The 25,287-nt window shown below is 45.0% G+C and overlaps 1 protein-coding gene across 3 annotated transcripts in view; it reads right to left on the bottom strand.

The window, feature by feature from the left end:
- LOC144823654 (dehydrogenase/reductase SDR family member 4-like) overlaps positions 1-25,287 on the bottom strand; it is a 302,940-nt gene that overhangs the window by 27,413 nt on the left and 250,240 nt on the right. For all 3 annotated transcript variants that reach the window (XM_078682356.1, XM_078682364.1, XM_078682348.1), the window contains one exon: positions 2,934-2,989. In XM_078682356.1, coding sequence (XP_078538482.1) covers positions 2,934-2,989 — 56 coding nt within the window. The remainder of the gene's footprint in view (positions 1-2,933; positions 2,990-25,287) is intronic.

Below are 25,287 nucleotides of genomic sequence, written 5' to 3'. Positions count from 1 at the left end.
ACACTAGCAGCATGCATCAAGTCTGAACGTACAGCTGCACAAGCCTTGCTCGACGATGTGGCTTTTTAATGGCCTGTGCATTGGGAGAAAAATTCAATAGACCCGGTCCTGAGAAATAGGTGCCGGTGCTCAGCACCTGAAAGCACCTTCATAGATTAAGCACTGATTTGGTAGCACCTGTAGTGGAACTAAAATACATCAAATGAAGTCGCCGTATGGCTGTGTTGCAGTGGCTGCCGCTGCCGCATTGCGCTGTAGGGACCTCGCTAACAGGCTTTTCCTGAAGGCATTCTTTATCGTGTCCCTCCTCCTGAGCATGCCTGACTTAAAATGGCGGCCGGCAGCGCGGTGCAACTGACAATTAGCACTGTACTCAAATCATCTTGATTCCGGCTCTCACCGTTTCCAGGCGCTGCAAATTGTTCCTGCCTCTCCAGCTTGCCGCACTCCTCCAGAAGGGGCTCTGGAGCTGGTGACATCAGTGGGCTGCCCTGCAGGACGAAGCTGGATCCCCCCTCCCGCCGCCGGGCCTGCCTGAATGTGTTGACTCCAGTCCTGGGGTATCACCACACACCACAGGTGGATTCTGGCCTTCCAGTCCAACACAACGATGTCAGCCTTAACGACTCACACCTGGTTTGCGGGACATTTACTGGATGACCTGCCCTTTTGACGTCATCAGAGAGGCCGACTGCTCGGATCCACGAGCAACTAGCGGATGGCGTGTGTATTTGAAGGCTCAAAGAGACAGGCAGTCGGGTGCAAAAAAAAAACCGGGAGGCTGAGGTGCTGCGAGACTGTGGGGATTGCACCTGGAAGCTGCCGACTGGAAGTGGAGTTCTTGATGGGACACTGGCATCATTGTAAGAGCACGGAGGTCGGGTGATGTGCAGGCTGAAAGGCGCGATGTACTGCGTGACTTGCGCCCTTCCCCCTATGCAATATTGATGCCCTGGTATTGTGCTGACCACGAGTGGTGTATATGTGCAGACTGGAGCTCTACTGCTGGACCTGGGGCATACGAAAGGTGGGGCCACCTGCATACTTTTGTATGATGCCCGGTGGAGCTACCTCGCTTGCTATGGGGGAGATTGACTCTGGGCTCCCTCCTTTGACTATCACCTACCCAGCCGGACTTCGGACTAACGCTCGCGGATCTCTCCTGACCTTACATTCCCCCTCTACCTTCCCCCAACCCTCCCCCTCTCCGCTGCTACTCTTTCCAGTTTCTGTCCTCTGCCATCACATGCCCACGCCCTTTGTCCCCACCCTGTTTTTCTGTGAACCTCTTCCCTCGCCACTTGAGACTGAACTATTTTGCCTGATGCCCGATGGAGCTACCTGGTTTAGCTATAGGGGAGATGGACTGTGGATTCCCTCCTTGGTCATCACGACCAAGTCGGTCTTTAGACAGACTTCCTTTCATCTCTACGGTTGTCTCTTGCCTTATACTCACTCACTCTCTCTCCTCCCCTACCCCCCACTACTTTCTCTCTCCTTTCTCTCCTCCCCTAATGTATTGCCGACTGTTTGATTTAATGTTTACTAGTTATTCTTTTTCTGGTATATTTTTGAACCACATTGCTGCGCGTCCTTTCGTCTCTCCTGTCGTCTCCTCCCACACCCTCCCTTTATTTATGTCTCTCCTTCCCTCCTCTCTCAATGTATTGAGACTAAACTATTTTGTCTGATGCCCGGTGGAGCTACCTGGTTTAGCTATAGGGGAGATGAGCCGTGGATTCCCTCCTTGGTCGTCACCTACCCAGTCGGTCTTTAGACAGACTTCCTTTCGTCTCTACGGTTGTCTCTTCCCTTATCCTCACTTTCCCTCCTCCCCTACCCCACTACTCTCTATCTCCTTTCTCTCCTCCCCTAATGTATTGCTGATTGTTTGATATAATGTTTACTTGTTGAACTTTTTCTGGTATATTGTTGAACCACATTGTTGCACTTCCTTTCGTCTCTCCTTTCGTCTCCTACCGCATCCTCCCTCTATTTATGTCTCTACTTCCCTCCTCTCTCAATGTATTGAGACTAAACTATTTTGTCTGATGCCCGATGGAGCTACTTGGTTTAGCTATAGGGGAGATGGGCCGTGGATTCCCTCCTTGGTCGTCACCTACCCAGTCGGTCTTTAGGCAGACTTCTTTTCGTCTCTCCTTATTGTCTCTTCCCTAGCTCCTATCCCCTCTCCCCTGAATCTCCCCCCTTGCCTACTACTCTTGCCTACCCCCTGTCCTTTGTGCCCTTTGACTAAGCACTCCTCCTCCCTTTGTTGGGTAAAGATCCAATATTTATACTCTGGAGTCTCTGTGAACCCGCTGAGTGAGTCCACTGCGCCAAGGGGGCCACTCACACTTGAGGTATGGTATGGCACCCCTTGCCAAAGCACTCCTTCTCCCCTTTTTGGGTAAGGATCCAGTGTGTAGGCCTTGGAGTCTCAAAGACCCCTCTGAGAGAGTCCACTGCGTAAAGGGAGCCTCTCGCAACAAAGATAGGGAAGTGATACCACTTCCCCTGGGATCACAGCTTACTGGACTTTGGATGTTGCCTTGACTCATCTACCAGTTTGTGTCCCCATCACCCTTCCCCTCCTCTTCCCATGCTGTGTCTCTCACCCTCCCCTCCTCTTTCCCGCCTTCATTATCTGTCTACTTCCCCCGCTCCAACCCCCCTCCCCTGAATCTCTCACCTTGCCTGCTGTTCCCCTTTCGTATTTGTGCTTATTGTTTATCCCTACCTTACAAGTAACTATGTTGCCATGCTCTAAGAACTGTGTAACCTTTGTAACGATGTAACCTGTTACTATGATCTGATGCTCATGTAAAGTGCTCTGATACCTCCGGGTCTAGCTAGCGCTAAATAAAACTTTTAAAATAAAAAAATTAAAATAAATAAATACATAAGAGACATCAACAGCAAAGTATACATACCTGCTGAATCTGTGGATAGCCATAACACGAGAGTTTTCTTTTTCTTCTTTCCATAGCTGTTAAATAAAAGAGACAACATTTGTACTCTTTCTCAATGCCATAACCCACAGCTCCCATTCCAGAGACTGGAATCTACACAACAGGCATTAATGTTCCAGGAAGGGCCCATGTATGTACAAAATACACCAAGCATCCCCTACTACACACACCGAACACGGCAACTCTACGTCTCCCCTTAAGGTATCTTACCACCATTCACTTAATTTCTCTGCACACAACAGAAAATCGCGGAGAACACTTGAAATTATAGATATGTACTGGCCCAAACATTAATATTTTAAAAAATGTCCTTCAACATTCTATACATTTCTGACCTAAAATACACTGGAATCAAAACTATGGCCCTCACTAGAGTAGTCACGCAATTCTGATAGCGTCAGTAAAAGCAATGAACGCCCCTAAAGGAATTATGATATATTTACTTTCACCGGGAGATTTTGGCTGCCGAGAGTCTAGTGAAAATGAGGAATTACTGAAGAATTTGACCAGGAATTAGCATTCCCCTGGTAATTCTTCATTTCACGGATAACCCTCATGGTTCACTCATAATTGTGCAGATTTTCCCCACCCTTGCATTTACTGATACCCCTATATATGTTGGTATCAGCCACGCTATAATGGGACCATTCATCCCTATGCCTCAGGTTTTTTTTTGTTGGTGTCTGAGTGAGGACATAGAAGACAATGTCTCTACACAATTAATCATGCACATCCTTTTAACGGATTACAGAATCAAAGGTAGTAATAATAGGGTGTGTATGATTGCCAGTTCAGGCCTACTGGTCAGTCAGTTTAATCAACAGTTACAAATGTGCACTTTTTCCACCATTCACTCCAAGCAAATATAATAATTCCATCAACTGGTTGAGGCAAATGTGTTTGCACTAGTGTCTGTAAACACACTTGGCCCGATTACAAGTACAGTGGTACACAGGACTGCCATGCTTGGGGTGGCAGTCTGACCACCACCACCACTGCGGCAGGGCTGCAGTATTCTGAGTGTGGTGGTCGGACCACTACAGGAATGCCACCTGTGCCGGGATCCAGGATCCCGCAGCGATGGTGCAGCAGTCATGAGCAGTAATATAGTGGCGGTGCCTCTGCAGCACCGCTGAGCATATTATGAGTTGCCTGTCCACCACCCACTTCGTAGCGGAAAACCTGCCTTGAAAAGAGTGGCGGAGAGACAATTTAGGGGGCCTAACAAGGTCCTCAGTGACTCCTAGGGCTCGGGGTGCCTGCAGGGAGGCACATGTTGTGCCCCTCTACAATTGCACCCCTGTTCCAGCATGGTGTGGCCTGCACAACATGGTGCATTCCACAGCATGCAGGAATGTGCAGTAAATGCTCCCATGGTGGTGGTCTGCATGCTAGGCTCTTCTATGAGCTTAACATACAATTAACATGCAGTCGCCGTGAGACCATCACCATACTGTACGCCCGCCCTGATTCAACTCTGAATCCGGCGGGCAGGTGCACTACAGCCTTGGCAGTCGTCCTGTGGGTGCAGTGGTGGCAGTCCTAGAGGAGGACCACTGAAGTTCCAATAAGGCCCCAAGGGTCCCATTAAAAGTTACAGCCTTAGTAGAATGGACTGTTTTCATGTAAAAACAGTAGAATCTACGGATGAAACTCTATTGGAGAATGAGAAATTAGCAGTGGAATCACATGTGGTATTCCTGACTTTCCAGTAAATTCCACTAAACAAATAAAGAGAAAGGGTATAACGGAACTTCACTTGGTCCCCTTAAGAATTAACACAATCAACAAAAAAAAGGAGTAATTCCAGAAAAGAATTACTGCTTTATGTGATGAAAAAAAGGAAGCAATTCCTTTTTTTTTTAAAACCCTAACCCGCCAACTTAGTTGGTAGCATGCTTCATCATAGGGTTCCCACCCTAGGGGCCGAATGCCATTTTTAGGGCTTCATTTTCACTGTTTCAGGTTGTTCACGGTAACTACTTCTTCCAATGGTACTGATCCCTGAGGTACCAATAACCTCTGTGCCGTGGATTTACTGAGGATGAAATGCTGAATTTTCTGGACAGGATTACTGCTTTATGCGATGAAAAAAGGAAGCAATTTCTTTTTTTTTTTAAACCGTCATGCACCAACTTAGTTGGTGGCATGCTTCATCCTGAATGCCTCCCGGATTTGCTGCGACTTCTGAATTACAGCGGAGTGGTTTTTTTTGTGCAGAGTGAGTGACAAGTGACAGTGATTTAAGATTGCCTCTATGGCACCCTGGGCCCGATTCACAGAACTAATTTAGGACAAAATCCTAAACTTACTACCATTTTGGTATTCACAGGAGGCATTTACTCATTTTCATATTCACCGAAGGCACTTACTCATTTCGCTATTCACAGATTTTAGGAGTCCTAACTTTAGGACTCCTAAATGCCTTCTGTGGATACCAAAAGTCCTAAAGTTAAGATTTTTCTCAGTTTAGGAGTAGTAAAGTTAGGACTCCTAACTTTAGGACTCCTTAACTGAGAAGAATCCTAACTTTAGGACTTTCGGTATTCACAGAAGGCATTTGGGAGTCCTAAAGTTAGGAGTCGTAACTTTACTACTCCTAAATTGAGAACATCCTAACTTTAAGACTTTCGGTATTCAGAGAAGGCATTTAGGAGTCCTAAAGTTAGGAGTCCTAACTTTACTACTCCTAAACTGAGAAAAATCCTAACTTTAAGACTTTCGGTATTCATAGAAGGTATTTAGGAGTCCTAAAGTTAGGACTCCTAACTTCTGTGAATACCGAATTGATTAAGTGCCTTCTGTGAATACCAAAATGAGTAAGTGCCTTCTGTGAATACCAAAATGGTAATTAGTTTAGATTTTGTCTTAAGTTAGTTCTGTGAATCAGGCCCCTTGACATTTATTGGTGGGGTCATAGGACAAGATTAAAAAAACAAAGTTGGGGGATGTCCTATATGGCTTAATTGGTCATAGACATCCGTGGTGTACTCACGACAAGGTCTACGTGTTTCAGCCTTTTTAATGCATTGTGGCAAGGCTTTCTTCAGGACTAGTGAAAACAGTAACGTGTGCACTTGCCAAGATGCAGACACACAGTGCAAGGTGAACCGCAAACTTAAGGTTCACCTATCAACGATTTGTTCTGAAAGACAAAATGACACAGGTTTAATAATCCTACATTAAGGCAACTCATGCATTCGACAGCAGTAATAACAATATTAGGTTCATCAGGTCTGTTATAAAGATTCACATGCCTGGATCTACATTCCTATATTCCGCCCATGTCGCCTAATCTGTGATGCGGGCACTCATGTTTCCAGGTGGCCCTCAATTATTATACGTCAGGCACATGCTTACACCCACACATGTGACAATCGATGCGTGGTCTATTTTTTTGGGAGAATTAGTCCAAAATGCTGAAATCCTCCTGTCAAGGGAGAGAGTCCAAATTGAGCGGGCTCTCCAGTTTGTCGCAATCAAGGGGATAAAGTGATCAGTGAATTAGAAGTAGTGGTTAAAAAGGCTCAAACTCTTGTTGTAGTGTTATAACAAAACAAACACGGCGGAGAATAGGAACTGTCTAAAAGCTTACATAAATCGCAAGTCCAACGCTTTCCCCACTGCTGCACAGAATGGAGTGTGAATAGTAAAGTTAACTCCTCCAAAGTCCAGTGCTCTCCCTACTGTTGCACAGACTGGAGTGGGTGTAGTAAATCTTACCCCTCCAAAGTCTAATGCTTTCCTTATTGTCATACAGACTGGAGTGGGAATTATAAATTGAACCCTTTGAAGTCCATCGATGTCCCTACTGTTGCTTAGACAGGAGAGGAAAGAGAACATTTAACCCCTCCAAAGTCCAATGCTTTCCCTACTATTGCATAGACTGGAGGTGAAATAGTAATCTTACCCCTCCAAAGTTCAACGCTTTCCCTACTGTTGAACAGACTGCAATGGGAATAGTATATCCTACCCCTCCAAACTCCAACACTTTCCATACTGTTGCACATACTGGAGTGGGAATAGTAAATCTAACTCCTATAAAGTCTAACACCTTTCCTACTGTTCCACAGACTGAAATTGGAATATAAAGTCCAACACCTTCCCTACTGTTGCATTGTTTGGAGTGATAATATATTTAATCTCTCCAAAGTCATGCAATTTCTCTACTGTTATATAAACTGGAGTGGGAATTGTAAGCTGTTCTTCCCAAACTCTAATACTATTCCTAATATTGGTTAAATATAATGTTTTACTGATTGTTTAATATTTTACAATTTTATAGTATTTGTTTATATTTTGTATTTTTTTTAAATCAATATTTTTTGTAAATGGGTTTTTTGAATTTTTGTTTTTCATTTTATTTACTTTGTAATTTACTTAATGTTTTGAATTAAACAAAAAATATAATGTAACATCTTTGTAATCATTTTGTTACATTATATATATATGTATATATATATTCATACACACATTTATGTATATGTGTTTATATAAGTATATATTTATATATAGTAATAAATATTAGTGAGATGTATTTAATTATCATTATATTAATTGTATATATTAAAATATTTAAGATTTACTACTTTAAACTATATATTAAGAAACCATACGTTTGTATGTTTTTTAAAGATATTAGCATGAAATAATATTTTTTCCTATTCTTTTGTACTTACCATTACAAGGATAAGAAATCAATATATATATATGTAAATGAAATTTGGCACAATATTTGTTGATTCCGGTATTATGTTACTGATCCCACACTCATTCAGTCCCACACTTGAGCTTCTCCGCTCTTTCTTCCCAGACCAGAATTTTACACACACCGAAAAACTACAGTCTCACACATACGCACTCACTGTGAGCATGTTTGAGCATGGAATTTTGCCGTCATCTTCTACTTCAACAATCTGCATTTCAGTTGTTCTACCTCCTGTGATGCACATGGTAGAGCCACTGCATCCCAGATCCTCTGATTCAGTTTCCAGGCTGAGCTCCATGCTGAGGAACTACTTTTTTGGCATCTGGCCAGCCTCTGGTGTCACATGGCCAATTGTGACATTGCTGTCTTCCTTAAGTTGGCATGAGCCCGCTGCAGACTGACCGCCGCTTTGCACATGTAAATGTAAATGTAAATGTAGTATACTTGTAAAGCGCACAGCTGCCCCAGCAACGGGGCGTCCCGGCGCTGTATAACTCTGGGGAACCCGTCCTGGCTTTCCCTGTGGGATGGTCCCTTGCTGGGAGTCCCCAAGGTGGAGCCAGGCATCCCCGGAATTGGTGGGGCCGTTGTGGAGATTAGGCAAGCTAATGCCCAGAGTTGCCGAGTGGAACCCCTGATTAGAGTAAGCACCGAAGCGAGAATTATCAAGTCCGCTGACCAAGGTCCACGACCCTGCCGCGTCGGGAATTGAACCCTGGTCCCGGGCTGACTTCTGCTCTCAGGCCTGCTGCCTCTAACCAGTGAGCCACACTACTCCACTGATTGACATATTACTACATGAGTTTATTTAGCAAATGTCTTTTCTCATATTTTTACATGAGAACCTACTGTTCTGTTCAGCTTTGCAGGTTCCTGTGATTTAGTCTGAATAATGAGAACAAGGTCGAACAACAATGCCCTTTGTTATTCTGTTCTGGTCAGGCCCTAGCACCTAGACAAAACATACAGATGCAGCTGTTGTTTGGGAATACGTACTTTGGTCTTATTGGAATACATGGATAGGTAGCACACACTTGGAGAGGGACCTTTCCAGAGAGAAGAGCATGACAGCACCTTTGAGGTAGAACTACCATCTAAAGACTGCGGTACGGGGTCGGTAGAAAACACCCAGAGATCCTCTATTATATAACCATCTTGCTTTGGTACAAGGGGAGGGAGGTTAGGCTACTCTGTTCTATATCATGAGAGCACCTTTTATGATTTACGAACTACTTGCTATGCTGTCCGGATTTGTGTTATGTATTTTTCTGCGTATTGTAACATGTATGCTGCACATTAGAGCACGTTAGTTAAAATAAATATTTTATACTTGTTCGTGTCTCTGTCAGATCTTATTGTGGACGAGAACAAGAGTGTGAGCAAAAGGGAGTGTCTTGTCACCATGATTTCTGAGAGAGTCGGAGGTGTTATGTTCTGGGGTGTCTAATCACTTGTTCCTCTGTGAGTGAGTAGGAGGGCAAGTGAGACACTATAGATAGTCCGTCCTAGGCTTATGGGTACTAAGGTGGTAGGATGACTCAGTCCCTATATACTAAGGTCCCATAATCCTACGCATATTTCTGTGTTCCCGAGTTACCTACTGGAGACCCATTTGTTACAGCAGTACTGCATGTACAGGCACTTGATGTGCAAATGGGATATCAATGCAAGATGCTAGGGTTTGCATAGCATCAGAACCTTACATGGGAAAGGTCTGCATGATCCCATCTACGTGACATAGGAAAACGGCCTTGCCTAGCCCCAAATCCAACCATAACCGCTTTATGTGATGCACCCACAGCATGGATATTAGTCCTCTTCCCACTATGAGGGCACACTTGGTGTGCCCCTCCAGGTCACAGAACAGGTAAAAATCTCTGCATACACAGTAGATTAGCAAGAATCCAGGACCAAAACAAAAGTCAGAATGCCAGTTTCATAGGAAGTCGGGTACTCAAGGCAGGGGTACACACCCGTTTGCCATGAGAGAGACAATCGCATCCAAACACACACCCACCTCTCAAATCAGACTACACAGAATCCTTCTACACCGTTGGAGGTCCAATAGTCAGATCAGCAAAAATCGCAGGAAAGTCCATCTACATTCCCTTGATTCATCCCAGCTGTGTGCTAATGTAAAATCTAGGCCAGGCATTGAGATAGCCCATTTCAGCATTTCTGAATTCCACTATTCACTGCCATCAACCCCTGATCTGTTTGGACCACACACATGGTACCAGACAAGTGCCTGCACTCGATGCCCACAGTACCATAATGCATTCTTTTGCAGTAACCACTCAGTTCTGTTCCCTGGGTTGCAATCTGTAGCTTATGAAGGTCACTGAGCACTCTCTACTCATGTCATCAAGTTGAGCCAGTAATGCTCCCACTCCTTTACCTAAGGCATCAGTTTGTACAATGCAGGGTTGACTATTATAAGGTGCTTTTAACACAAGTGCATGACATGGGGCACCTTGAAGTCAAAGGGCTTCTGATATTCTGCAGTTCAAATCACTTTCTTGGACTGCTTCTTGAATGTCAGGGCTGTTAAGGGTGTGTCCATGGTTCCATATCTCGCCACACAGTTTCTGTAATATTTAATGAGTTGGAAGAAGGCTCTCACTTAAGTCTGGGTGGTGAGAACCACCTACGTTAACACAGACTGGATCTTAGCATTACAATAGGGAGATCTTCCATTCGTCCAACTGTTGCCCAAGGTAGGTAACAGATGGCTGCCCCATGTGAAACTTGGTTGCCTTGATGGTCAATTTGCTCTGTTCAACACTAGTTGTAGATGCCCCATGTTGTCCTCCATGTGAATTTCTAAATAAGACAATGTCATCCACACAGGCCACAGAAATCATTTGGAGCCTTAGTTCACCACACTCTGAAAAGTGGCAGAAGCATTCTTAAGTCCTAAAGGAATAACCCTTAACTGGCACAATGCCTCTGGCATAGAGAATGCAGTGTTCACCTTAGCTCTAAGTGCTGATGCAATCTGGCAATAGCCACTGGTCAGATGAAAGGTAGCCAACAGGCAAGCAGCACCCAGCCAGTTCACTAACCCATTGACTCTCTGCATCAGGTGTATGCCTGTCTTGGTTACTTCATTGAGGGACAAGTAGTGCACATTAAAGTGCAAGTCTAGGGATCCTTTCTGGGGCACCAGTACCAAAGCACTGGCCCAACGACCACAGGAACACTCAGTCATCTCCAAGTCCAGCATTTGATCAACCTTTGTCCTAATGCACTTTGGGACTCAGACCTTCTGTAAACTTCGCTCTTCACTGGCAAGCTATTTCCTCTGTGCCAGCTGCTCAGAAAGTTGTCAGCCCTGGAGTCAGTGAAAAGAGGTTTGATAATCGTCCCAGCACCTCTCTGCACTCTCTTTGCTGCTCAGGCATAAGTTCAGGGGTAAATTATTCCCCAGTTACGGAACCATCTTTTTATTTTATTTTTATTTATTTTAAAAGTTTTGTATAGCGCTAGCTAGACCCGTAGGTATCAGAGCGCTTCACATACACATTGTCTAAACCTTCACATCACTATGCAGTAGATCAGTAACAAGGGGTCCGATTCACAGAACTAACTTAAGACAAAATCCTAAACTTACTACCATTTTGGTATTCACAGAAGGCACTTACTCATTTGGTATTCACAGAAGGCACTTACTAATTTCGGTATTCACAGAAGTTAGGAGTCCTACCCTTAGGACTCTTAAATGCCTTCTGTGAATACCGAAAGTATTAAAGTTAGGATTTTTCTCAGTTTAGGAGTAGTAAAGTTAGGACTCTCTTCCTCAACCTCACCTTACATTGCTTAAGTTATTACTGTAAAGTCTCGGTGGGCATTACTTTAGCTGGATTACCCTGAACACCTTTATGGAACTTGTATCAACAGAGTACTCTACTACCTTGAATGGCTTACACCATTTGTCAGTGCCAATACCACTAGACCCTCCTGGTACCCAGTAAGCATTATTTTCTGGACCAATAATTCCTTCACCAGCTCATGGCTTGTCTGTAAGAATGTTGCTGCCTGGCTCCTGTATTGTGCAATTAACTACTTGAAGCCAGTCACCTAGTCCCCCACATCCTTTTGATGTGATTCTGAAGTTCCTTCCTACCTTCACTGACTAAGGTGAGTGGGCTATGCATGAGTGTGAAAACAGCTGTTCAAAGAGACTAAACTCAAGTCCCTTCTTTGAAATCTCTCTATAGGTGAATAAGAGACATTGAAGGAGAAGATCCCACTTCCTCCTGTGAGTCTCTGGCAGAGTTCCCATCATACTATGAAGGGTCTTGTTAAACCTTTGCCTCAATCCACTGGTGTGTGGTGATCATGCCCTGGACTAGCTTGCTCTCATCTATCTCACACATAAAAGGAGATAAAGTAACATTTCCTGTTCAGAAATTGCTGTCTTTGGAAATCCAACCATTGAAAAGAGCCTTAGGAGTAGCCTTTGCTCTGCCGCACTTCAGAGATACTTCCTCTGGAAACCTGGTGGCATGACCCAACACAACCATGATATATTTGTTGCCTAATGATAAGAAGGGTCTAATGGACCTAAAATATCAAGGGCCACCTGCAAGAACGGAATGACAAATAGGGGAAGTGGTACTAACTAAGCCTTTGTCTAACCGCCTGACTTACCACTCAATTGTTAAGTAGAATAAACTCTACAGCACCCGCCTGTGCCTCTGCACTTCCTTAGTCAGTAGCACAAAGAGTCCAATCCATCCCAGTACGTTTTTATGCCCAGGCGTCCAACTGAAGGTGCCTTTTTGTCCAGTGACCATAGGAAACACCTGTAGACTAGCCTCTTGCTAGCTCCTGACTCAGAGTTCACAGGCTCCCTATACAGCAGTCCATCATCCCTACTAATGTTATAACTTCCAAACCACTCCCTGGCTGATCTGTTGCTTGAGCTTCCTTTCCACAAGAGTAGGGCACTCAAATTGTATCTAATGGATTCGTCCCATGTAGGTCCCCCAGCAGCTAACAAATTCTGCAGCTCTGACAGCGATCTACACTCTGGCACTTGGTCCGCTTCTGATGTCTCAGCCAGCTCTTATTATGACGGTACAAAAGGGGGGGGTGATGGACGGAGCATCTGAACCAATCAAACACTCACACCCAGTCAACAGATCTGGGTTTAATAAGTTTGGCATGGTATGCTCAGACGTGAGTCCCTTGCTCATTTGGCCACTGGATTCAAGCAAGCCTGGCTGAAGATGGCTGGAATGCCAGAAACCGGTCCTAGGAAGCTTGTTTCCGGTCCAGCGAAGGCATGGCTTGGCAGTTCGGGCTGGACTGTTCCCATGAGGCACAGGGTCAGACTGATTTGCATATGGCCATGTCTGAACTGGGGTGGCAGAGTGGGTTAAAGAACGGTGATGGATTAAACCCAGATCTTTTGACTGGGTGTGAGTGTTTGATTGGTTTAGATGCTCCGCCATCACCACCCCCTTTTGTACCGCTTTGTCCGCCATAAGTTGGCAGGGTATGCTCAGACGTGAGTCCTTTGCTCACTTTGACACTGGATTCAAGCAAGCCTAGCTGAAGATGGCTGGAATGCCAGAAGCGGTCCTAGGAAGCTTGTTTCCGGTCCAGGGAAGGCATGGCTTGGCAGTTCGGGCTGGACAGTTCCCATGAGGCACAGGGTCAGACTGATTTGCATATGGCCATGTCTGAACTGGGGGTGGCAGAGTGGGCTAAAGAACGGTGATGTATCAAACCCAGATCTTTTGACTGGGTGTGAGTGTTTGATTGGTTCAGATGCTCCGTCCATCACCACCCCCTTTTGTACCACTTTGTTCGCCATAGGTTTAGCAGGGTATGCTCAGACGTGAGTCCCTTGCTCACTTTGCCACTGGATTCAAGCAAGCATTGCTGAAGACGGCTGGAATGCCAGAAACCGGTCCTAGGAAGCTTGTTTCCGGTCCAGGGAAGGCATGGCTTGGCAGTGCAGGCTGGACTGTTCCCATGAGGCACAGGGTGAGACTGATTTGCATATGGCCATGTCTGAACTGGGGTGGCAGAGTGGGCTAAAGAACGGTGATGGATTAAACCCAGATCTTTTGACTGGGTGTGAGTGTTTGATTGGTTCAGATGCTCCGTCCATCACCACCCCCTTTTGTACCGCTTTGTTCGCCATAAGTTTGGCAGGGTATGCTCAGAAGTGAGTCCCTTGCTCACTTTGCCACTGGATTCAAGCAAGCATTGCTGAAGACGGCTGGAATGCCAGAAACCGGTCCTAGGAAGCTTGTTTCCGGTCCAGGGAAGGCATGGCTTGGCAGTTCGGGCTAGACTGTTCCCATGAGGCACAGGGTGAGACTGATTTGCATATGGCCATGTCTGAACTGGGGTGGCAGAGTGGGCTAAAGAACGGTGATGGATTAAACCCAGATCTTTTGACTGGGTGTGAGTGTTTGATTGGTTCAGATGCTCCGTCCATCACCACCCCCTTTTGTACCGCTTTGTTCGCCATAAGTTTGGCAGGGTATGCTCAGACGTGAGTCCCTTGCTCACTTTGCGACTGGATTCAAGCAAGCATGGCTGAAGATGGCTGGAATTCCAGAAACCGGTCCTAGGAAGCTTGTTTCCGGTCCTGGGAAGGCATGGCTTGGCAGTTCGGGCTGGACTGTTCCCATGAGGCACAGGGTCAGACTGATTTGCATATGGCCATGTCTGAACTGGGGTGGCAGAGTGGGCTAAAGAACGGTGATGGATTAAACCCAGATCTTTTGACTGGGTGTGAGTGTTTGATTGGTTCAGATGCTCCGTCCATCACCACCCCCTTTTGTATAGCTCTTATTATGAAGCAGGTACAATACATGCTACATCCTGTGGCATTTCAAATGCACCCTTGATCCACTCACTACCTTTCTCCAATCTTTGCAAATTTGAATTATACCAGTCTTTACCTAGGACTGATGTGCTATATGTGATATGGTTAACTTTGCTGACGGAATCCAAGCATTGTAGTCTATCAATCAAAGTCCTTTATTTCAGCTCCATGTGTCATAAAAGGTACAACAAAAACATAAAAGACAAAATAATTCCTTAGAAAAAAAAATTTAAATTCATACCTAACAAAATTTCATATAATACAGTTACGTCATAAAATTCTATAAACTTCAGTGTACCAAATACTTGAGGACTACCCACTTGTTAACGAACAAGCAAATTCATAAAATTGAGATATTAACTTAAAATGAAAACTAATAAATAAATAAAAAGTTTCCTGAATCCCACTCACTTTAAAACCTTCATCCTGCTGTGCCACTTCAAGGACAAATAGCAAAAGACAGAATAAACAATACAATCATGCATATTGGTCCTACACAGTCTTAACGCTGTATGACTCTTGGTAGTACCCAACCAATCACAAAGGGGGATAATCCAAAGAGAGCGCTGTTTACAACATGCTTTACAAAAGAACAGCACATGTTCATCATTCTCAGTTGCGGGACAGACCATAGGGCAGGAATTATAAATCTTATCTTTTTTGTTCCATGAATGTGTAAATCCTGCCACGGGCAAATCCCCAATCGGTATTTAAAATTGAGGGGCAGATTTACGACTTCTGGCGCATCTCTGCAAATCAGCAGGGATGCACCAGAACAGATGCGTCACGTAATGCCCCCCTTGCACCACCACTGAAGCGTTGCCTTTACAATGCAGCGCACCATGGTGCAAGGAGGGGCAGATGCGTGACGCATCTGATGCCGTAAAGGTGACGCAGTGCTGGAGTCGTGTCGGAAGCGAGACGCAACTCCAGCACTGCTCAGGGGCGCCCTATAATAGCTGTGCTGCATCACTCCTTACGCCTGCTACAAGCAGGCGTAAGGTTTTGACGCAGCGGGGTCGGAAAAGTGACTGAGTGATATCTTGTAGATGTCACTCAGCCACTTTTCAGAGGCATTCCTGCGCCGGAACGCCCCCCCCTGCGTCAGAACGCCCACATGAAACTTACACAGGTTTCATGTGGCGCAGGGCATTACAACGTGATGCATCTCCCTAGATGCGTCATGTTGTAAATACCCTGCAGCATGGCACTGGCTTTGCGCCACTGCTGCGTCACGAAAGTGACGCAACAGCAGCGCAAAAGTGACGTACGGGGCTTGTAAATCTGCCCTAAAGTGCTCATGCAGCAGGCTTTATTAAAACATATATGAAAGGCTCAGAGTTATATTTACATTTAAAACTCAAATAAGTTTACTAGGCTATTTTTGCTAGCTATGGAGATCTTTGCTTCTATCACACGAATCCAATAAGTTTGCTTCACTTGTTCCTTTGCACCTCGAGCTAATGCAGCAAGATTAAGCCAATAATCTATCAAACCCAATTTGAAAAGCCACATTTTTATATGCATTAGCCAGGGTACCTTGCTCACTGATTGACCCTCTATTATAACTCTCACGCAGTTCCTGTAGGGACCTGAATCGTCAATAGACCACGACCTGATCCACAATAAAATAGGTTTTACAGTGGCCACATCTGAACTAGACCTAAGAATAAGGTCTAGCCTTACTGGCAGTGTCGGTACGCTTGTGGGAATTCTCAACAGGGATTTCACAAAGGTATTTTCTGCTTTTCCAAGAGCAGGAAGTTAACAATGTCCCCACAGTTTTGATGCATGCAAAACAGTTCCACAAGCTTGGCTTTTGTATATCTCGATAGGGAGGTTATGGGAAAGTAGATGTCCTATTGGCAAACCTTAAAATAGATCCAGCCCTTTGCTTTAGAGATAGTACACCTTTTTCTATCTGAGGATGCCAACTGTGAGAATCACTTATTCTCACACCCAGGTATTCAAATTTGTTTACTTTATCTAGTGTTGCGCTCTCAAACAATACCTTGCCCTTTACTGTTATCTCATGACTAAACCCCATATATTTGATTTTGTCAGTATTAATCTCTAGACTATGCACCTTGCAGAATAAATTGAACTAGGACAAAAGAGTCAACAACCCCTTTGCGGTTTTGTAGAGAAGCAAGGTGTCATCTGGGAAGAGGAGACCTGGCATTTTCTGTCCCCCCACTCTCGGCGACTTATTCTCGCAATCAAACAGATAAGGTATGCATTCATTTATGAATAAAAGAAAAAGGGTTGGAGCCAGGATACACTCCTTTCTGACTTCTCTTCTAATGGGAATAGCCTCAGTCATTTGTCCTTCTGGACCCCACTTCACCATTACATAGTTTTTGTAATATAAGGCTTTGATTATAGACAGTAGACTCGGTGGGACCCCTATACCCTGCAAGACTTCCCATAACTTTGCTCTTGGAACAAGATCAAATGCTGTTCCGATGTCCGCAAAGGCTACATATAGCCTTTCAATTTCACATTTTTTTCCCTATGATGGTAAGAAACCGCAATATCTGATAAATAGTGCTAGTATTTTGGCAAAAACCTGTCTGAAGAGGGGACAAGATTTGGGTCATGAAATCCATTCCCACAGCCTATTTATGATATGTCTACTATAGACTTTCTAAATGTTGTCTATTTGGCTTATGGGCCTAAAAATTCACCGGGTTTGATCTATCTCCCGTTTTATGTATGGGAATTATAACAACTCCTTTCCAGGAGGTAGGTACTGGGCCCCAGCCAATAAAATGTCTGACAAAGAATTTACATAGGTCTCCAGACCTCTGATTCAGAAGACAATAAATTAGCCGAGACTCTATCCAACCGGGAAGCCTTTCCTGGTTTATGTGCTTGTTTGGCAACCATAGTTTCCTCTGGGGTAAAGAGCCTTGTTGCACCTCCAAGGAGTCATTACGTCTCTGTTCCTTAATAACCGGTTTGGGTTGATCAATATTGACTTCTAAATATAAAGATGACAAATATTTTCCAAATCTTCTGGCACTATGCAACAGTCAGGGTGGCTACACCCATTATGCGCTAAAAGGTGCCAAAAATATTTGTTATCCCTGTTTTTTTAAGCAGCCAACGATTCCTCCCAGATATCAGCCTCCCACCGGGCTCTGCTAGAGCTGATAGTATTGCCATATTCCTGTCTCTTGGCTACCATCTCTGATCTTTGTTTACTCCTCAGGGCTTGGATCAGAGCCTTCTTTGCAACTTTGCATGACTCATCAAACCATTCCTTCTTTCTTGTTGAATGATGGGTCCTACTTTTTTTTACAATCTTTAGTGAATATGTTTCCCAATTTTTCAAAAAGACTGTTATGAAGATTCATAACCTGAGCAGGTGTCAAAGATTTTAGCTTGGACTTCTCCACTTCACTAATCACAATATTATAATGATTCTGGATAGCTTTCTCAGACTTAGAAACAACCTACCACCTAACATTCTGTCTGTTATTCATGGTCCAGGTACTAAAACAGGTACAACATCCTGTACCTAAAGCCAGATGTACTATGAACTAGTTGAAAAATGCTGGTTGCTATTTGCAACCAGTATTTTTGTGACCAATCTGGCAATTTGCAAACCGACCTATGTACTAAAATATCAATTTACAAATTACCGATTCCTAGTGGATTGCAGTTCAACATACCTTATGAATATTAATGAGGTAGGTTGTATGTAATGTAAGTGGGTTTTTATAGAGCGCAACTATCACTCCAAGGAGCATCTTGGCGCTAACGACCAGCGGTGGATGTAAAGGCCGGTCGGCCAGCTATTCATTCATAAGGCCAGAACACTCATATTAAAGCTTTGCAGCAGGTGTCCGGGAGGCTGTAGATCCAAGTCTTCAGTGACTTCCTGAACACTGTTTCAGATCCAATAAGACGAAGATGAGGGGGAAGTTCGTTCCAAGCTTTAGATCCTAATACGGCCAAGGATTTCCCACCCTTTGAGATAGGTCTAAAAGTGGGTATGGCCAGCAAATTTGCATTTGAAGATCTAAGGTTACGAGATGGGCAGTACCGCCTGAAACACTTTTGAAGATACTTTGGTCCACGTAAGTGAAAGGCCCTAAAGGTGATGACTAGGACTTTAAACAACACCCGCTTGTGAATTGGTAGCCAGTGAAGGGAATCCAATGCCGCTGAGGCAGAGGATTTCCTATGCCACTTCAGCACGAGCCTAGCCGCAGCATGTTGGACCATCTGCAACTTATGTATGACTACTTTGTATTGTTCCCGCATACAGGCTGTTGCAGTAGTCCAACCTCGATGTTATAAGAGCGACTGCTACCATTTTTCGGGCTGACAGTGGAAGATCAAAGAATTTCCTCAAGCTCTTTATAATGTTAAAACAGGAACCTGCTACAGCCAGGGACTGTTGTTTAAAAGACAGGGCGTGTCGAACTTAATGCCTAGATTTCGGGCTGCATTAATTGTATTCGGAGGCACCTCTGCGTCTTCAGGCCACCATTGTTTAGGGACAAAATGATTTTGTAGGCCAAACGGCAAGATTTCCGTTTTCCCCGAGTTGCATCTCAGGTGGTTCTTACTCATCCACTCAAAGGTGGCTGAGAGGCAGTTCTTAAGATTTTCTTCCTCCTCTATCATATCTTTATCCATAACTAAAATAAGCTGCATATCGTCCGCATAAGAGATGGTACTAAGCTTGAAGGACGATATCAGCTTAATCAAGGGGGCTATATAGACATTGAAAAGTGTTGGGCTCAGGCTGGACCCTTGGGGAACTCCTGAAGTGAGAGCTTTTTCATCCGAGCAGTACTCACCTAGAGTAACCACTTGGCGCATGTCACTCAGGAAGTTTTTAATCCACTCCAATGCGCCTCCTGCCATGCCAGATGTTACTAAGCGGTCTATAAGGATGGCATGTGAGACCGTATCGAAGGCTGTAGACAGGTCTAATAATATCAAAACAGCCTTTTTTCCCTGATCCATAGCAGCGCGTATGGTATCCGTAGTGAACAGGAGGGCCGACTCCGTAGAGTGCTGAGCTCTAAAACCCGATTGATTGGGATGCCAAACATTATTGTCCTCCAGGAAATTTGTGAGTTGTCTGTTCACAAATATTTCTGTTAGTTTGCATAAAACAGGAAGAAGCAAAATAGGTCGAAGATTTGACAAGATTGTAGAATCTGCCAGCTGCTTCTTCTGTAAAGGTTTAACCGCAGCCAGTTTCCACTCCGTTGGAATAATTGCTGTACCCAGTGAGGAGTTTATAATTTTGTTAATAATAGGGTAACTGTGTCGATCAGCGCCTGTAAGACAGTGGGGGACAAGGGTCAAAAGGAGATCCCGACTTGACCGCTAATATGGCATGGCGGGTTTCATCCAGACTAATGGGCCGGAAGGACTTCATACATGCCGCATCAGTGACTGTCAGATCCCTTCCATCTGGAGCTGGTAGGTCTGGCGGGGAAAAATCATTAATAAGGACCTGTACTTTTTGTTCGAAAAAATCGGCTATGGTGTTACAGAGCTTTTGAGAAGGGGGGATTTCCTGCAACAGTATTTTTGGGTTGTTAAACACATTTACGATCTTAAAAATCGCTTTCTGCTTGTTGCTTGTAGCTTTTATGGCTGCCGTATAAAAATGTATTTTGGCAGCCTTAATCAAAGCGTGATAGTGACTTCGAGATGATTTATAGACACTAAGATCCCCGCTTTCATAATTATAGCGTCATTTTCGTTCAAGGGCCCGCACTTCACCTTGTTTTACTTTTAGTTGTTGTGTAAACCAAGGGGCAGATGCTTTCTTATGATGTTGCCTATTTCTAGTACTAGTGGGGCCCGATTGCTCACTTAATTTAAGCATCCAGTCTCCAAAGCATTTATTATCCCTTACCAGGTTTCCCGTCTTCGTAGGTCTACATTCCGTGGCTTTGGCGGCAAGATCAGGACACCCTATAATGGTTTTCCAATTCGGTTTGCCCAGTTGAAGGGTTTTCCCTAATCCTTTGCCTATGGGGCTCCCCTCTGTATAGAAATTAAAAGGAATAAATGAAGGATCTGACCAAGATTGTATTAGAGGGGGCTTTACATTGAGTGTGTCTAGATTTGAACAGATACAGTCCAAGATATGGCCTGCCCTGTGTGTCGTATTCAGGGTGAGTAAAGAAAGACCAAGAACATCCATTGTATCTTTGAAAGAGATAGCACCCGGGTCAGCAGGGGAGTCCAGGTGAATAGTTATATCACCTAATAATGTAAAATTAGAGAACCTGACAGCCAAGTTACTAAGTGCTTCCCCGATGCTCTCCAGGAACTCCTTAGGCTGACCTTAGGCTGACCTGGATGACGATAGACTAATGCTCCAGCGAAGGTAAAGGAATAATGTACCTGAATACGGAACCCAACACTTTCTGCTCCTTTAAGGTAAGGGAGATCGTTTATGGTACATTTCCAGGTATCTCTGTAGATAATTGCAAGACCACCACCCCGTTGCTCCAGTCTATCTGCCCTTTGGATACGATAGCCGGGGGGAAGGGCGTGCACGATATCTGGGTTACTCCAGGTTTTCAACCAGGTTTCGATTATGAAAAGGCAGTCTAGTTCACTCTCAGTTATTAAATCGTAGACATGCAACGCATGTTTACATATTGACCTCGCATTTATAAGCCCCCGCGTAGGTCTTTGTGAGGACCTTTGTTCAGTGATACATGGGCATACGCAAAAGATCTTTTACAATGAGGGCAACTAACTGGCCCCTCCCAGATGGACACATCCAGGGTCTGATGGCATATATTTAAATGTTTATTTAGTGATAGTATGAAGTCCCTGGTATACAGTTCGTTTGCCCCTAATTGGGCATAGTCTCTGGCCCTAGCCCGGCCGGGCCGCGGATGGGCGCAGACGAGTTTGCCTTTGGCGCGCCCGCAGCGCGCATCCACTGCGCGCCGGCGCCATTAGAGCTTTAAATGGAAGGAAGAAGGTGGAAGACAGTGGCAGTGTCTACACACCGCTAGCTGGCTTGCTGAATAAGAGGACAGAAATATTTTGGGACTGGCTGAGCGCATTTGCAGAACGAGCGCTTTTTAGTAATCCTGTTTTAAAATACTCGTGTGCACGATTTTAGCGAGTGCACAGCTCAGAATTGTTTAATACTTTTTTAAAACTGATCCGGAGTGCTGGTCTCGATTCCTGTGCCTGCCCGCCTCGGTCCGACTCGGTAATTCATTACCGTTGTGCGGAGGGCGGACAGGTGAGGGCCAGGCACTTCCGGGAGCGGTTAGCGCTCTAGGTCTCAACTGGGGGCTATTTAGGCGGAGCCTCTGGTCAGCGCAGCTGCGGTGGAAGACAGTGGCAGTGTCTACACACCGCTAGCTGGCTTGCTGAATAAGAGGACAGAAATATTTTGGGACTGGCTGAGCGCATTTGCAGAACGAGCGCTTTTTAGTAATCCTGTTTTAAAATACTCGTGTGCACGATTTTAGCGATTGCACAGCTCAGAATTGTTTAATACTTTTTTAAAACTGATCCGGAGTGCTGGTCTCGATTCCTGTGCCTGCCCGCCTCGGTCCGACTCGGTAATTCATTACCGTTGTGCGGAGGGCGGACAGGTGAGGGCCAGGCACTTCCGGGAGCGGTTAGCGCTCTAGGTCTCAACTGGGGGCTATTTAGGCGGAGCCTCTGGTCAGCGCAGCTGCGGTGGAAGACAGTGGCAGTGTCTACACACCGCTAGCTGGCTTGCTGAATAAGAGGACAGAAATATTTTGGGACTGGCTGAGCGCATTTGCAGAACGAGCGCTTTTTAGTAATCCTGTTTTAAAATACTCGTGTGCACGATTTTAGCGAGTGCACAGCTCAGAATTGTTTAATACTTTTTTAAAACTGATCCGGAGTGCTGGTCTCGATTCCTGTGCCTGCCCGCCTCGGTCCGACTCGGTAATTCATTACCGTTGTGCGGAGGGCAGACAGGTGAGGGCCAGGCACTTCCGGGAGCGGTTAGCGCTCTAGGTCTCAACTGGGGGCTATTTAGCCATCGCCTCACAGGAAGCGCGCAGCGTTTGCGCGCAGCCTCCTCACAGCCGAAGACCAGCCAAAGAGCTGCCCGTCTGCGCCCGTCCGCGACAGGACGGGGCGACGGGGCGGTATTCTTACACCATGCCGCCTCTTCGTGCCAACACACATATCAGGTATGAGGCTTCCTTTTTGAAAACATTGAGGCAACTTACCTCCCCGTGCTATTTAGAGGATAGCAGACCTTGTTTTGGGGGACCGTTCTCATGCAAAAAATGTCATTTTTCCTCGATGCATTTTACTGACTCTCCAGAACCTAGTAAGTCATTATATGATTTGCATTGCATCCTTATCAATGTTCGCTCGATGCCTAAACACCAGATTGAGATCTGGGACTTAATACACTCCTTGACTCCAGATCTCTGTTTCATTACTGAAACTTGGCTAAAGCCACATACGGTATCTGCCATCAATGTGGGAGTGCCTATGGGATATAAACTCCATCACTCTGATCGCCTTGATAAAATTGGTGGCGGCATCGCCATAATTTATAAAGAGTCCCTTAAACTAGACATTTTAGATAAACAATGTTGCAAAGAAATGGAAACAATGGTTTTCAGAATTACCCTCCCAAACAGAAAGACCAGTAAAGGTGCTCTTGTCTATAGACCACCCCTCCCATGTCCCAGCTTCTCTTCATCTCTTTTAGAGATGCTAGGCCCCTATATACGGGCCAATGAGGATTTTCTTCTCCTCGGAGATTTTAATATTCATACTGACCTACCTGACTCCATTGGGACCAATAATTTATTTACTGATATGACAACCATTGGTCTTAAACAAAGGAATCAGGATCCCACTCATGAAGGTGGACACTGTATCGACTTGATATACTCCAACTTCGACAATATATTGTGTCATAAACCCACCAAAGTCAATTGGTCAGATCACTTTTTACTACAATTCACTATTTTTAAAGTTAATAACGGTCCCCATAAGAAATCTCTACCCCCCACTATACGCAGACAGTGGCATAAACTCACGCTAGAGGCGTTAGAAAAGGTGTGGGAAAAACCTGAGATTAGAGATACTGAGGAAGTAGAACATAAGCTAACTATGTTTCAGCACTCTCTAACTGCAGCCACTGATAAAATTGCCCCTCTGAAAACTTTTAGACAACTACCTGTGGCTAAACAGGAAAAATGGTATACTGAGGCTCTCAGGAAAGAGAAACAAGAATGCAGGAGGATAGAGAAGAGATGGAGGAAATCACACTCGGAGGAGAATAATAAGGCACATCGCGCAGCTCAAACCAACTACTACAAACATATCAAAGCTGCCCGCAAAAATAATATTGCCCAACAGCTCATAGAAGCTGGAAACTCTCCCAAAGAACTGTACAGGATTCTGGACACATTCGTAAAACCTATGGCTTGTATAAGTCCAGATGACTTCTCACAAAGTCTATGTGATGAAGTCTCACTATACTTCGAAAACAAAATAGAGACCATTTATGAAAAAATTCTAGTATCCCAACTAAACAGCGATACTTTGAATGTTTCCTCCCCTAACGAAAATGCCAACTTCACATTAACTACATTTCCTCCTATTAACACTGATGAGCTCTACACAATAATGACCCAAATAAAATCTGGGTCGCCGAATGACCTTATCCCTGTCAAAACCTTAACCTCCCTCCGCAACCTGTTAGTTCCCTACATTCAGGATGTAATCAATCAGTCTCTTAAAGAGGGAAAAGTACCAACTGAATGGAAAAGTGCAGTGGTGAACCCCATCCGCAAGAATGCGGCTCTACCGTGGACGGAACTTTCCAACCTCCGTCCCATCTCCCTTCTGCCATATTACAGCAAGATGGTCGAAAAACATGTTAATGCACACCTGTCCAATTACATCGAGGCAGCGGGCGGCCTAGACCACTCGCAATCTGGTTTTAGGCCTAACCATAGCACCGAATCAGCCCTCCTGTCAGTGACAGATAACATCAGAATGTCACTTGACAGGGGGAGCTCAGTGATTCTGGTGCTATTGGATTTGTCCGCTGCCTTCGACATGGTGTCGCATAAAATTCTCCTCGACCGCCTGAAGGGAGTGGGAGTAAGGGGGACCGCTCTTGCGTGGCTTGAAAGCTTTCTTGAAGGCAGACAACAAGGTGTCAAATTAGGCTCCTATAAATCTGTCTGCAGGAAGCTTACCAAAGGTGTGCCACAGGGCTCATGTCTGAGCCCTACGTTATTTAACGTATATGTGGCCCCTTTGGCAGAGATTATTAGATCTTACGGGTTCTCACCAATTTCCTACGCTGACGATACTCAGCTGTTGTTTCCCTTTCAAACCATCACACCTGCAGTCATGCAATCTTTCCAAAACGGCATGAGAGCGGTGGCCGGTTGGATGGCCCAGAACTTCCTCCAATGCAATGTGACCAAAACGGAGGTCATGTTGTTTGGAGGGGCCACCCTGCTCTGGTCGCCGGATTGGTGGCCACTTGAGTTAGGACCTGTCCCAGCGCCCAAACAGACCATCAAAAATCTGGGGGTACGCCTAGACCAAACTTTGATTATGAAAGATCACGTCAGCCAGGTCGCGGGAACGTGTTTCCGCACAATTGGTCTTCTACGGCGTATCTTCCCTTTCCTACCAAACATCCATAGGAAAACGCTGGTACAGGCACTAATCCTTGGACGGGTAGACTATTGTAATAGTCTACTCAGTTCCGCCAACCACGAACAACT

Source organism: Lissotriton helveticus, chromosome 1_1 (genome assembly GCF_964261635.1).
Source record: "Lissotriton helveticus chromosome 1_1, aLisHel1.1, whole genome shotgun sequence".
NCBI lineage: Eukaryota > Metazoa > Chordata > Amphibia > Caudata > Salamandridae > Lissotriton > Lissotriton helveticus.
The sequence above is the reverse complement of the archived record's forward strand: the minus strand, read 5'-3'. Positions and strand labels throughout refer to the sequence as shown.